Source organism: Diuraphis noxia, unplaced genomic scaffold (genome assembly GCF_037042655.1).
Source record: "Diuraphis noxia isolate RWA-SAM2 unplaced genomic scaffold, SU_Dnox_SAM2 contig0002, whole genome shotgun sequence".
NCBI classification, from domain to species: domain Eukaryota; kingdom Metazoa; phylum Arthropoda; class Insecta; order Hemiptera; family Aphididae; genus Diuraphis; species Diuraphis noxia.
Window position 1 is genome coordinate 69,480,334 of NW_028301712.1, and position 15,405 is coordinate 69,495,738.

Consider the following 15,405-nt stretch of genomic DNA (forward strand, 5'->3'; position numbering starts at 1 on the left):
CAGTACAGCCAAACTCGATAATTCGAATTTCAAGGTAGGTAAAAACTAATTCGAATTAGATATTATATATATATATATATATATATTTTATTAACTACAATATTACAAATAAAATATAACATTTTAAAACTTATTTCCTATATAATATGTATTAATTAATTAATACTTAATAGTGGTTTAATTTTATCTATGTCAGTCATATTTGGTCCTAAAGAAATTGTAACTCTTTCTTTACTGTTTTTTCTCCCGAACAATTCTCTCCATTTAAAAAAAAGTTTGGTTTTAGTGATTAAATTTAACATATGAATTAAAGTTACTATTGTTAAATTTGACTTATATCGACAAGTATTGCAATGAATGTATAGGAATTCCCAAGGGATGAAAAAAAATTTTGAGTTTTCGAGACTCGACTGTATTTGTTCCTTCCTCAAAATTTACATGGATTTTCGATACATATTGTGATCTTTAATAATATAATATGTTTAATTATTTTGATTACTGGAATCATTGGCTGATGAGTGAAATTTAGATATGTGAAATGTTATTTATACACCGATTGGATGTATTCTTATGTATAAATTCAGAAAGACAAATATGTTACGCATTTGTTGTACAATTAAATTGTTATTTTTTTTGTTTAAGTTCTTTGTGCGTTGAAGAATGTGTTCTTTTTAGTGGTAAAGTAGTGAAGTGAGTTTTTTTGTGTTTGTATTGTAGTCTGGTTCGGGAGCAGATAATATGCAAGAACCTTCAATTTTGGTGATTGTTTTCGGATGGAAAATTCTACCTAATATTTGTTGTTACTTGGGTGGTTAAAAAAAAAATGCCTTCATAATTTTTCAATAATTGGGAAAAATGTATTATATTTGCATGCAAAATTATTGTTTGAGTAAATCGATGTTTTTTTTTACCTCAGAAAGGAATCACTTGTTGACTATTGACTTTTCAAAATTCCTCTCATTATTATTTTTATATTTTCTATATACAATTAATTTTTAAAGTGAACAATCTTATTATGTATAGTTGTTTGGACTGGCTGTTGGCGTGGGCACACGTAAAAAACATATAATGCACCTTTAAATAAAGAATTACCATTATAATAAAATAAAACGCAAATTTTTCATAAGACATATTTGTATAATTTTTAGAATTAACAAATTTATTTATTAGTTGAATTATCTAATTATGTTTCAAAGAAAATAATGAGTAGATCAATTTTAATACGATTTAAATAACTGAACAACAATATTTAGATACCATATAAACATCTGCGTACGCCTAGAATATTATCTAGGTATATAATATATAATATTATATAATTAAATCGAAAAACAATACAATATTTACATATAATAATGATAATAATAGTAATAATAATAGCAATAAAGGAATGACTTTTTTTTGTTTTAAAAATTATTATAATCGAAAAACGATAAAAATATTTAAGTACACCCATTATAGTATAATATAACAAAGATAATAAGTATATGTTATATTATAATAAGTAATATTATAAATATGTATAGCAATAAAACCTTTAAAAAAAAGAAAATGTAATAAATTGACGCGTTAAAGTGATTATAATATAATAATAAAAACCATGTATTGTTATTTAATTAAGTATAGATTTAAAAGATTTAAATGTAAATAATTTTGGTAACGTAAAAGAATATATTTATATATATTTTATACAATAGAGTCTATCTTACAAACAAATTCAAGACGAATTTCGTGGTTAGTATTACTTAGTTCAAACTACAACTATTTGGTTATGTTAACCAAAATCAGAGGTTCTCAATAAATAGTACGCGAAATACTGTAAGTACGTGATTTTAAAGAAAATTTAATATTAGAATTATGATTAATATTAAATATTATGTTATATTAGTTTCAAGTTGTGCGTGAACATTTTTAATTTGTACTGGTATATAAAAAAAAGTAAAGAACTTCTGACTTAGATTATTAAAGTGTAATAATTATTTTGCTGAGTATCTATACCTATATCTAAGTTTAAATACAATTAATATATTATCTAACTAATAACATTTCAATCGCGTAGCAGCGTAGGTATTGGTTAAAAGTCATATTCATATTATATAATACTATATACTTAAGTGTATTGTATATACTAATGTGTATATTAGTGCCTAAATTACAAAATACGTTGTTGAGTTAATTAAAATTGAATTCATAAATAACAGTACCATATTATTATGTCCGACGACGTTCCAAAAATCGCTGTTTTCACTTACGCCATATTAATACCATTAATCATGTATTTATGGTTTTTTGATCAACCGAAATCGAAACAAAACGGAAACGTGCATGTTTTCATTAATTATTCACACGCATACCCGTGTATGTGAGATCGTTTAAAACGTTGCATATTTTAAAATATTTAAGTGGGTAGTAGGTACGTACATCGCCAGAACGAGGACACGAAATCATAAAAAAAAAAACGAAAATTTTTACATTCGCATTTTTTGAAGTATCCAATAATTAAAATGCAAAGATGTTTTAATTTTTATGTTTTTGGCGAGTGGGTAGTGTGTGTATGATACATATTTATAGATGTTCTTACCCACTACATAAAAATGCGAGTGGGCTATAGGACAATGATAGTGTGTGTGTTGGTGACTTGTTGTGTGGGTATGGGTGAGCGTAGAAAAGGTGGGAAGAGAGTAAGCATATACATCATATATTCAATATTGCAAGTTTGAAAACATCCGAGAAAAATAAAAATATTTTTACATTTGTGTCTACATACGTATACGCGTCGTCTTATAAATGGGTAAAATGCTTACAACTTTTTGTCTCTAAATTCTTGTATTGTTGCTATTGACTTAGCCAACATGTTGCCTATTGTAGGCCAAATTGAACGTTATGGAAGCGTTTCGGACGCCATTCGGATCCGAGCGGACAGTCTTGAACTATTGTGCACCTCGGCCGTCCTCAGCGTGATGCCGAATATGTCTTCGTGATAACGGTTATCGTCCTGCACAACAAATAATAATATTTATATGATTAACACGATGGCACAGCAGTAAAATATTGTATTCATGACGTGCATTTCAGGGGGGGGGGAGGGTGCACCTTGCAAACGACCAACGCCATATCGAATTCTTGAAAATTTCAAACGTCCCATACAAAAATTTTTTTCAAAGTATTACGTGAACACATAATATATTAGGCGCCTATTTGGTAAGTAACCATGGCAAGCGTCTGTACAGAGGCGTATAAATGATAAAATATTTTGTGCTTTTTTACCGATAAAGGCGTGTATACGATAAAATATGATATAAATAGCCATATTAGGTATATAGTTTAATTTTAAATTTTTTATACCTATCATATATTATACATATATACGCCGATGAGTATACTATTATAGGTATGTGATATATAAGTGGCAGCGTAATAACGTGATGCCAAGAATCAGTGACGTGTGCCTATCTCGTAGACTTTAATTTTGCGTTATACCTAGGACAACGGGAAAACGCTGTAAATACAATTTATGTATGACTTTGCATCATGTTGTGGGGGGGGGGGGGTGGCTTGGAGTTTTAAAAATTTATCTGTGGGGATGGGATGAAAAATAAAAACCTCGTATTTCGTATTATACATTATTATAAAGCGCTTGTATAATAATTTTGCGATGTTCATTCAGAAGCATATTATTTTCTGCATGGTTATGGCGTTAAACCATAATTTAGAAAACGCAAAGTGTTTATAATAAACGGTTACTTGCATGTAGTTGCATAAAGTTGTATATTCTAGTAGATCATTTTGGTGCCCATGATCCCATTACGATATTACTTACAATTCACCATGCGTTAAAATATGATTAAATAGGCAATGGAATAGTAAATTTACGGGACTGGCTGATATTATATTTAAATTTATTTAGTTAACGTTTAATCAGGCAAACGAATTTGAATAAATCTCAACCCCATTGTTGCTTTAAATATTTTAAATTCTTTTGTTTTAAATATTACTTATGTGGAATTAACTAATAGATTAAAATATTAAACATATTATAAATAATAATTAATATTCATACAGCATGATTAATGATTATATTGCTATTACTGCGATAATAAATAACGTGTTAAACTTTTAATCTGTTATTGAGTATAAGTATTTTCAATGGGATAAAATATTTTTATTTCTGTAATGAAACGCATCGGGCCAAAAACAAAATTTTTTGCAGACATTAAATGTTGACTTAAAAATAAATAAATATATTTTTCAATTTATAAATTATTTTATAATGATATCAAATTTTTATATAACATTACTAATAAGTGCTCAAAAATAACTCCAATACCTACTCAACAATTTTTTTGTAGGGGATTTGGTTTCGATTATATATTGAGATTACCCCACGATTATTCAATTATGATTATGTGACTTTCAAAATATGAAACAAAAGATATTTCACGCTATTCTGTGAATATCGTTTAAATGTGTTTCTTAAAATCACGCTTAAAAAAGTAAAAATATCGTTCCTGACTTTTCGGCCTCGATCACCATAAATCTTGTATGAACGTACCCGTAATCCCAACATGAAGTTATCGGACTGTGTAGAATTCATGCCGGTCTGCTCTTGAATTATTGACTTGAGGGTCTGGTACACGTTTTCGGCCATTTTACAATCACCGCACACGTAAAAGTGTCCCCTTTCCACGGCTATTAATTCGTATATCATTTTCGCTTCCTTCAGCATCAAGTCCTGTACGTAAGTCTGTAAACAACAATATGGTCTTATAACACAGCGGATTCGTTAATATTATATATTATACGAGCAATAACAATACCATAATATTATTTTAGTTTTATCGTATCGATTCGGATGCACATTTGTTTAAAATCATAATATAAATTCAACAGTTATATAAATTGTAAAGTATAACTTCCTAGGTGGTAATAGCAATTCAGTTTTTAAAATGTATTTTTCGTATTAAATTTATCTACCATTTATACAGTACAAAATAAGTGTAATGACTAATGAGTAAATCTGATTAGTATGGAGGTTAGCATTTATGGATAGATACTCAGCAGTACCATCTGACCTGATATACTTTTCAAATATTATTATTATTGTTTTTTTTTTTTTTTTAATTTTAACTGGGTTCTAGGCCACTGTCTTTTGAGCCTTCTACGTACATTACCGGTAAGTGAGATAGAGGATAGAGTAGTTTAATTAATGGGTTACGGTAAGAGTTTCAGTTAGAATTAAATTAAAATAAAGTATTTTACTGAAATAAATAATAGAATTTAACATCAAGAGGGTTTTATAAGATCTATAATGTCTTATGGGTGACTTGTTTGTTTTATAGAATATTTTTGGTTTTCATTTGCGCCTGTATTATATTAATATTATTAATAGAAAAAAAAAAGTTGCGAATAATTTGAATACATATTGATTACGATTAACAAAAATTTTCTAATTCAACATTAAAAAAATTGTTTATTGGTTTGAGTTTAAAACTTAAAAATAATCTTATATAGATCCAAGGAGTATGTTATGCAGTATTTCTGGATCATTATTGCACGAACCGATACCGTTTTAGATGAAGTTTTCGATCAAAACCATTTGTATATATTTTAATAACACTGGTATGTCAATATTTGAATTTAAACTGACCTTTGGAATGGACGGCTCCCTGGATAGTGCTAAGTAAGTCTTGTCTAATACTCCTTCTTTTATCATTTCCATCTTGTCCGATTTGTAGAGATCCATCGATTTGTATTGGCATCCGAAGAACAACATGGTTCTGCCCATTTTGGTATCTGCTACGGACATAATGGGAGTGAGAAACTCTTGTATAACGGACGTTTTAAGATTATTATATTAATTTATATGCTATAATAATATAATGGGCGATATGAAAACGTGTCGTGTTTACCAATTCCGTTTTTCTTTTGTGCGTATCTGTGTTGCCAAAATCCTCGGAACGGGGCGATACCTGTGCCGGGACCCACAAGTATTAATGGCTTCGCTACGTCTTCGGGTAAATGGAAATTTGGTGCGCTACGAATTGAAAGAGAAATGGTTATTATAGACGTTTAGAGTAATATGATATTAGGTAGGTCAATCAGAGAACAGTGTTGTTAGACTGATTGATTGATAGTATAGTAATTGGTCAATGTTGGCATGATAATATCATATTGGTTTCAATAACAATTACTATAATTATTATTACCTTCGAATAAACATATACACCGTGTCATTAATGTTCGCATCTAACAAGTAATTGGAACATACGCCATAGTGAAGTGCACCTTTTCCACCTTAACAAAAATAATATCGATAATTATTTTTATATTCAAACCAATTTTTTACGTGAATAGTTTATATCATTCAACAATTTAACATTATAGACTGATATATACTATTTTTTTATACGTTTTTCATAATTCAGATAGATGTATCTCCTTTAAAGTTGAAAATAAAATTAAAACCGTATAATTTCTAGATGAAGCCTGTCGGTATCTATTACTTGATTAAGAATAAATCAAAATAATAATAACTTAGGTATACTCAACATATTAATCTAGTTATATATTTTAATCTAATGTTAAATGTTTAATAGAATTACCTTTAGTTTTATAAGTCACTACTGCGACAGTGAGGTGCACTTTGTGTGGATGTAATAAACTTGACGAAGAAATACTGTAAAATCTCGGTTGTAACGGTGTAAGCTGTGCGACTAATAAAGCAGCAGGTGGTTTAATAGAAGGAAACTCTTGGAAAATTTCTAGAAGATTGGGTAAATTCCAATGACGCCAATCTTCGTAAGCGGCACTGTCCTACAAAAACGGAAAATTAAAATTTAAAATAGTGATATTAAACAAAATGTGATAATGTCTTACTGTTGCTAGTGCTATGAGATTCTTTTTATCAGTGGGATCAGTAGCACACGAAGCGAAAAATTGTAGCATATTTGGTGTAGGCGGCGTAGTGATGTCTAAGAATCGTGTCAATAAAGTTCGCAAAGAGCATCTTGGTATCTTCTCGTGGGGGGACCAATTCTTTGAAATACCTTAAAGGACCAATAACGTCGATAAACATAAGAAAAAAAAATTTTTATAATATACATAGATACTATACTGTGTATTCAAAACATGAGTTTCTGTAAATTTACATTTATTTTGATGCCAAGCTTAGAATGTACGTTTCGTAATTTATAGTTTTCGTAATACTATTCATTATGAATAAAAAATCTAAACTATGTTCAAGGACTATTAAAACGTTGGGCTTGTTATAAGTGGACGGTCGGTGATTTAAAGTTTTCTACTTTTCTAAAGTCATAAATTTCACTTGCGAAACTTATCTTAGAATACGGTCTATTATGTGGGGCTTAGATTCTGGCATTCTGCAGTTGACTGTCATCGACTAGCATGGGTTTTGCAGTGTAGGTTTATGAGTTTTTCTAGTTATAATACCTATTAGAAAATGAATAGGTATTCAACTCGTGACTATGTATGAAAGTAAATTGTTTTTATTTTACATTTTCTCTATTTCAGAATGAAAATAATTTAAAAAAAAATCTCAATTGCATAAGTAAATTATCTTTATAAATGGAATTCGTAACGAATAGATTGTATGATATTTTCGTATTCGAATTTACAAAAATTTAAATATTTTAATGCCAGAAAAAAATAAATATTATACGTTTTCTTCCAATACATTATTGTTACCATTTAGCAAATAATGTGAAAACGTACATACATCTAAATATCTAACGACCATATCACTCAATTAATTTTGTATACATTTATATACGTATATATATTATTATTTCTAAGACGTAATAAAAATTTACAACTGCACACACATATATAATATAATATGTTTCATATTATACTTATACATAAGACTTACAAGTTAAAGTTTATCAATCATTTTACCTGAAGATGTATGTTTTTCTTTGAGCATTTGAAGTTCCATCGGTTCGTCGGGATCTTGATCACATTGTAAAAACGGAATAATACCTGATACAAGTTCATCTCGATTGGTGGCGAACATGCCCACATGATCGCCGGGTTGGTACATTATTTTATCCGATTTCGCCCAATCATCCACATCGATTTCTAGCCACAATGTCACTCGATCACTTTTGCCATCTTCACTGTTGCTCATTAAGTTCTGTTTGTTGGAGAGTCTGCATGTCCAAACCCGTTTGTTGTGATAGTGTGCGTATGCTAGAGTAAAAAAATACATGAGCAATTGTATGGACATGCCAATCGTTGATATTAATAACATTTAATTTTAATGTAATTTGTCCGTACCGGAATGGAGATCATCCGGTTCAGAATTATTCACGAATCGAACAGTAGACGCTGATAGATTTTCGTTATGAAGTACTTGTGACGCTTCGCTAAGAGACTCGTCCATATCCAAACAGAACGTTTCACACGCAACCTAATAATTTTCAATGTATTAGTCTTTTTTATTTTTATAAGAAGTGAACAGTGTTAGTAGCAAGGCTGGCCCCAAAAACGGAACACAGAAGCTAAAACAAAAATGTTATACAATGGTTTAAAAGTCATTTAAAAATATATTTTATACTAAACTTATGATATTACTGTAATACATTGTATATCTAATTTTTACATTATAAATACATAAAATGATTTAATACCGATAATGACCATAATATACGAGTGTAGAAAAATATGAAATATTGAATAATTTTCTTCTATACCTATATTATCATAATCATAAATAATATTAAGATATTAACCACACCGAAATTCCTAGCCGTCCATGTACAAATTATGACCATATTTTGACACATCCGACAAAGAGGAAACAATGACGTAAAAAAAATGATATATGATGAAACCACTATCGATTAAAAAATTGTCACTGTGGCGCTGCGCAGCCAACATCAAAAGAAATGAAAATATTAATTTAAATCATCAATTTTTTCACCAATGGTAGGTAACTAAAATGATTACACAGTTATTCAAATATATATATATATATATACATATATATATATATATACACATAGATATATTAATGTAAAAATAGGCTTACATATTATACATTGACTAGGCATCAAAAAGTCGCGAAAATACACTAACTTATAAACTTAACAACTTATAATTGCCTTTTATGTTACATCTCTCGTGATGCAAAAATATACCTTAGGTATGCATTAAGAGCCATTAAGCAAATATGTCAACAAACAAGTCACATTAAAGCACGTCCGTGTACGCTAAGTCACGCTTAGATACATACATACACAAATATTGAAGCAAATCACAAGTACAAATAAATATAAATGAAGAAATCAAGTTAATTTTAACTTATTGACTTAACATACTAGTTCGCTGTTTTAATTAATTTCAATTTAACTCAATTCATTTGTCATCTGTATGTTAATTTAAAATCATCTCATATTTTTTGATATTCCCAAATAAGTTAACTTTGAATTTTTGTACTACACAGAAAAATATTTTTATTAACAATGGTTTTCGCTGTTTTAGGTTTATAACATTATAAGTTTGCAGAATATAAAAAATATTATTTGAGAAAAAAATAAGATATTCTTATGAATAATTTCCTATTTGTATTTATAGATTAAAAACTAATAAATTGTAGTAGTTAGGTATTAATAAATATTGATATAGGGCTAACATTAGTTAGCCCATACAAATACGTCAATTTTAGCCAACGATGCAACGAACTATGTTATTCATAAATCATAATATTTCTATAAATTAATTTTTACTAGTGCAATAACCATAGATTATTCGAATAGTAATTTAGGTACCTATGAATATAAATTACTATTCAAGTGATGGCTATTTATTTTATAAAATATTACTTTATACTTAAATGCATATTTTTTTTTTATTATTAACTTAAATTATTAGTTGAAGTTAAGTTAAGTTAATAGTATTCGTTAAGTTGATCGAAGTCAACTTGACATAGGTATTTGGGTATTAACACATATCATTAACTTGTCCAGTCTTGTTGAAATACTCGAGTTTAAAGGCCAGACGGCCTGTGCACGAGATGATGAACTGCAAAAATCTAACTATTTCTGATTTTTATTCTATTCTAAAAATAAACTTCTGATCTTTCGTTTTTCTCAAATTTGAATTATTGCATTGGTGTATAGGTTTGGTCTTATTGGTTTAAATTTATGCTTATGATTATTTAAACAAAAAAAACCTCTTGTTATCATTTATGCATTACTCATTCGAAATTTTTATCTTAAAATCTTTGCTTGCTTTTATTTTAATTATGTAAATTTACAATTTACATCTTATAAACTAAATAAGCTACATGTAACAACAAATCCTAATAATCAAATAATAATGTTCTAAAAGTACTATCTAAATCTCATTGCTCCTAAGGGTTGGATTGTAAAGTATATCGACAGTATAATAGTATCGGGTAGCATTCAGTATTTCCGAAAGATTAACTTCTTGTACACACCCTTAAGATATTCATATTTTAGATTTATCGATATATGTATGACGACTACATGTATAACAAATATCTTAGATACATAATCAATCATCCATAATTATTAGGTATTCCGTGTGTATTACAAACAAACATCAACATATTCCATGAAAATAATTTTATAAACGACAGTAAATTTTAGTAAGTAACATCAGGTTGTTTCAATAAAATTTAAGTTATATAACATAGGTAACGTAGGTATGCGTAATTTTAGAAGTAGTTCACTTATGGTTAATTAAATATTGCAATAACAACGTACATCGAATCACGATTAACGCCCAGTGAGATATCGAAGACTAAGAATTCATCGTCACTACAAACAAGATAAGTGGCATTACATTTGGAATTATTAAAGCCAAAAACGGAATTATTAGTCCTTACTTAAGTACAGTAATATTTAGTAGCAGAGAAAAAAATTACACGAGCGTATACATAAAATATTAGGAATTCAAATCAATGTTATACACGTAAGTGATTACTATATTTTTAACATCTCTTATTTCCTCAATACCGTTTTCCTCTTTATTCCACTACAAATAGACGCCCAACGTGGGATTTTTATCTGCCTACTTACCGTTTTATTTATTTTGATTCTACTGCATTACGATATTTCAGTGTTTTCAGATAAGAGTAATCTTATGGTTATTTTCGAATAATAATCGATTTTAATTTAACACTTTTGATGATTTATTTGAAGAAATCACTATAAGTTTTATGTAATAAAGATCGCCGCACACGTTTGAACCGAGTACAAAAGCTTTTCCGTCGAAAAGCAATAAATCGGAAATATAAAATAAATACTTTTGATGTCAACATTGTTTTAAGTCTGCTCACATGAAAAACATCTGTAGCCCACTTTTTAAAGGCTTGCTCTTGGCCACACATCTCGTCGCCTTTATTGAGTTTGATGAGTCGTTCTCCACCAAGCTCACCTAGAAGATTATCAACATACGATCCAAATGCACAGAAGTTTGGATATGCACTCGAGCCCAATCCAAACACAGCGAATCTGTAACGAGTAAATATTATTTTTACCTTTTAAGTTTGATTTTAGATTTGAACATATTTTATTTTTTTACATCTTCCAGTAAACAAATAACATGAAATTGAAAACATAGTTCCATTCTTTAATAATTAATTATTTTATAATATTTATGATTTTATACGATGTTTATACAGTCATTGTAAAGTTTTTTCATTTTAAACTTCAATGAGAAAAATTCAAAAATATGCTTAAAAAAAGTTGATTTTTTTTCAAAGTTTAATATTTTTAGTTCATATCTAATAGTTGATTAATTAAAATAAATAAAGAGTTGAAGGAACAATTTTTCCTGATAAGTATAATTAAAACATTTATAATATTTTAATATGTATTTAATATAAAAATAAAAAGAGACTTAACTATTGATTAAATGTAAATGGCATATAGAATAGTACGAATTAAAAATAGATTTCAATTTAAAAATCAAACGTAAAATATAGATTAGGTAAAAACAAATCAATAAATTCACTAAACATGTATTATGCATGCACCATAAGGCATATTTAAAGAATTACATATTTAAATGTACAAAAAATATTTTCTACGTGTTTTAATTTTTTTTAAACAACTACATGAAGATGGATATTTTGTTTTATTTTTTTTTATTACAAAAATAATTATCCACCAGTTTGTAAAATAGAGAGGATTTTTTTTTATCAGCTTATAAATTATTTATAATACGTTTGAATTCATCTAAAACATGTGATTTCTTGTCTTAGGTCCAATATTTATGTACTAAAATTGAGTTTTGATGTTGTTTTTTCCTCCAATTTCGGGAATATAATATTTCAATAATTTACATAACTACCAAATTTACAATAAATAAGTACCTAAACATATATAATACACATTTGTTAATATGGCATCAAGATATTTAGTAGTAAGATAAGCCTAAAAAGTTTTGGGTTTTTTTTTAAAGTGGAGTAACTAAATCTTATCACCAGTTTTAAGAGTGCATTTGTGTGTGTTTTTTTTTGCCTTCTAGTTCATTCTAATTTATGGGTATATCCGTATTACAGTATTACTATCTTGATAAAAATTTGAACCGAAAATTTGATGTTTATACAAATTTTATATCAAAATTACACCATTGATCTTAATATAATATTGTAATTTATTGATATAAAATTCCAAGATTGGTAAAGTCAATTAACTTTTTTAACTCGTTCTGTTCAGTTATAAATAAGCTTAATAGAGTTAAATTAAAAATTAATATATATATATTTTTTTTATAAACCTTATTTAAAAGGTACAGTTTTAATTTATAATTGGTAAGAAAAATAGCATATATCTATAAAATAGACTCATTTTGTATATTTGTAAATTAAATTAAGTGTCCTTGCATAAGAAGTATTTGCAGTGAACTAGAGTTGTCCACCCTATTGCACGTTGACTCTTTAGCTAAATTTTCCCAATTAGAGTTAAAACTACCTGTCCTGTACTTTTTATAAAATAATTTATAGAAAACTTTGTCTATTGAAATTTTTGTGAATACAAGTTATAGCATTAATTATAATTTATCAATTATGGAATAATCCACTCCACAAGCATTTTTGAACTTAAATGTACACGTATTGTTTTCAATTTACTTAATTTTAATAGTTTACCTGACATTTCCAAGTGGTCCGAAGTTATCAACATCTGTTGAATCTTTGTTAGACAAATCATTTAGTTCGGTTAAATGGTAACATTCTGAAAGACTATTTGCCTTTATGAATGACGCGGAGCTAAAAATAAATATTTAAATATTGGTGATTACTTCTTGTTCTTTAACCACATTTGGATGTGCCAAGAGCTAGTACCTGAGAGGCGATGATTTAACAGCAAGTGATTTATTAGAATTAGTGCCTTCGTGTTCCATTTTCATTGAATGCAATTGTTGTGCGAATTCCTATAGTGAATAATAAAAACTCAAAAACAAATATTTTTTTATTGGAAAGTTGTGTTTTTATTTTTTTGAATAAGTTTTTGTTACGCTAAAAAAATAGAAGTATGATTTCTGCAGGGTTTTTCTTTTTGTTTATATTAACGAACTTCTAAGGAGTCAAAAAAATAAAGTTTCCTCATATTCTTTTTAAATATTGGCCAACCTCTAACTGTATGTACAACTAAACAAAAAATCTCCCCGGAATCGGGTAAATTATTTATAAATAACTTTTGATAAGTATAATTGAACCTGGAAAAACATACGTATTTACAATAGATGGCAAAAATATAACATTAGCAGTACATTAACTCTTAGGTTAAATTCTCAAAGGAGATCCATTTAGTTTAAGTATCCATCGATAACCAATAATATCCTTTTGTAAATTTAAAATAACATTTAGATTCCGGGAAAGGACTCTGGTTCGTTTATTTGGATTATTATTTTTTTTGATTTCGAGAAATTGCAAAAACTAGTTCATTTGAAATTCATTCTGTGAATTTCGCAATTTTTTTTGGCAGTTATTTTTACGCTTATGATTATACAAATACAAAATTGATAGATACAGTTATAATGAAGCATTATTTCTAGCTTAAAATATGTTCAACGTTCATATGAAAAACATACACATCTAATGCTATTTATACAAACAATGGCCACTTTTCACAATCTAAAAAGGATCATAAAGTTGTGGGTAGTGGCCTTTTATTTAAAAATAAATGTTAGTAAAGTTGTGCTGTTTGGTGTTTTATTTCTTTAATTTATACATTATGATCTTTTTACACGATATTATCTTCACCTGAATGGGTTCAAAATTTTGAATTAATCATTTACCTGTCATAGGTTTTACAAGCTAGACTAGGAATATTTATGATTTTTGGAGAGGTAGGGACTCCGGACTCCGACTAATTTGTGTTTTAAATTAAAAACTAATTGTAGTTTATCTGGATTAATAAAACATGCACTTTACAACTGGCACTATTATTAATCATATCATTTTTACTCAATTAAGTGCGTAAATTTACCAAATCTAAACCTTCCTATCTAAATATTTTATTTATGTTAAGTACAATTACAGCTCTATTCATACACCTCTATTAAAAAAAAAAAAAAAAAAATATTTAAAAAAATTAAAAATACGAGGTATAGTAATATAGTACTCGTAGGTATAGTTAAGTATGTTTAAAAAAACCTTGTAATTAACTAGTCATTAATTATTTATGTTAATTGTTTAGTAATTAGCATTTGTTTTTAATTAATAATAATTATAACTTAAACATACCTGTCCATTCTCGGGAGGATCACCATTTCCAAAAGTTGATACAACGACTAACAACAACGCCTCGTGTTCAATACTTGTCATATCATATTCATCCATGCTCATTACCTTTTATATTAATTTGAATGTCATTCAAATATTAATTAAAATCAAAATACTGTCGTTTTAAAATAATATAATGTAAACATAGTGATTGTTGATATAATACATTTTTTTTGTGATTTCGTGCGTATTGGTAAATTAATTATCCATGCAATGTACCTGAGAATGAAAAGCATGTGCAAATATTTCACCCAATTTTTTCGCATACATTTCTGATCTTCCTGTTTCTGTTGCATATAGGATGGTTGCTTTAATCCTACGAGACAATGCTTGTCCAAATAATTTCGATGTGAATTTCACAGCTCTAATCGAAAAAAAAAATGAAATTTAGTTAAATGGAATTAAAATTTTTAGGTATCAATAATATATATGGTTTTCTCAAAATACCTAGCGATTTGTTTAAAGTGGAACTTTCGTCTCTGTTTTTTTAAAGATTTTCCTTGATTTTGTCCTTTTTTCCAAACATGAGTTTTCCAGGCTGGTTCCTTTAAACAAATTATTTACTAAATATTATTTAGTGATTTATTAATGCGATTTAAGAAACAAGAAATAATTTTAGATATAAATGT

General features: G+C 27.7%; 1 protein-coding gene across 4 annotated transcripts in view; it reads right to left on the reverse strand.

Annotated features, from left to right (window-relative positions):
- Positions 1-1,382: 1,382 nt before the first annotated feature.
- Positions 1,383-15,405, reverse strand: part of Nos (Nitric oxide synthase) — a 90,154-nt gene continuing 76,131 nt past the window's right edge. Inside the window, exons 11-25 of one of the 4 annotated variants that reach the window (XM_015522997.2) lie at positions 15,224-15,321; positions 14,996-15,140; positions 14,738-14,842; positions 13,334-13,422; positions 13,139-13,258; positions 11,324-11,498; positions 8,296-8,428; positions 7,915-8,208; positions 6,877-7,046; positions 6,603-6,813; positions 6,207-6,294; positions 5,910-6,034; positions 5,648-5,796; positions 4,553-4,744; positions 1,383-2,995 (exon numbers count right to left, since the gene is read on the reverse strand). In XM_015522997.2, the coding sequence (XP_015378483.1) occupies positions 2,882-2,995; positions 4,553-4,744; positions 5,648-5,796; positions 5,910-6,034; positions 6,207-6,294; positions 6,603-6,813; positions 6,877-7,046; positions 7,915-8,208; positions 8,296-8,428; positions 11,324-11,498; positions 13,139-13,258; positions 13,334-13,422; positions 14,738-14,842; positions 14,996-15,140; positions 15,224-15,321 (2,208 nt within the window). In that variant the 3' untranslated portion in view covers positions 1,383-2,881. Of the gene's footprint in view, positions 2,996-4,552; positions 4,745-5,647; positions 5,797-5,909; positions 6,035-6,206; positions 6,295-6,602; positions 6,814-6,876; positions 7,047-7,914; positions 8,209-8,295; positions 8,429-11,290; positions 11,499-13,138; positions 13,259-13,333; positions 13,423-14,737; positions 14,843-14,995; positions 15,141-15,223; positions 15,322-15,405 lie in introns of all 4 variants that reach the window. The other 3 variants (XM_015523002.2, XM_015522991.2, XM_015522983.2) reach the window with 3 other exon arrangements.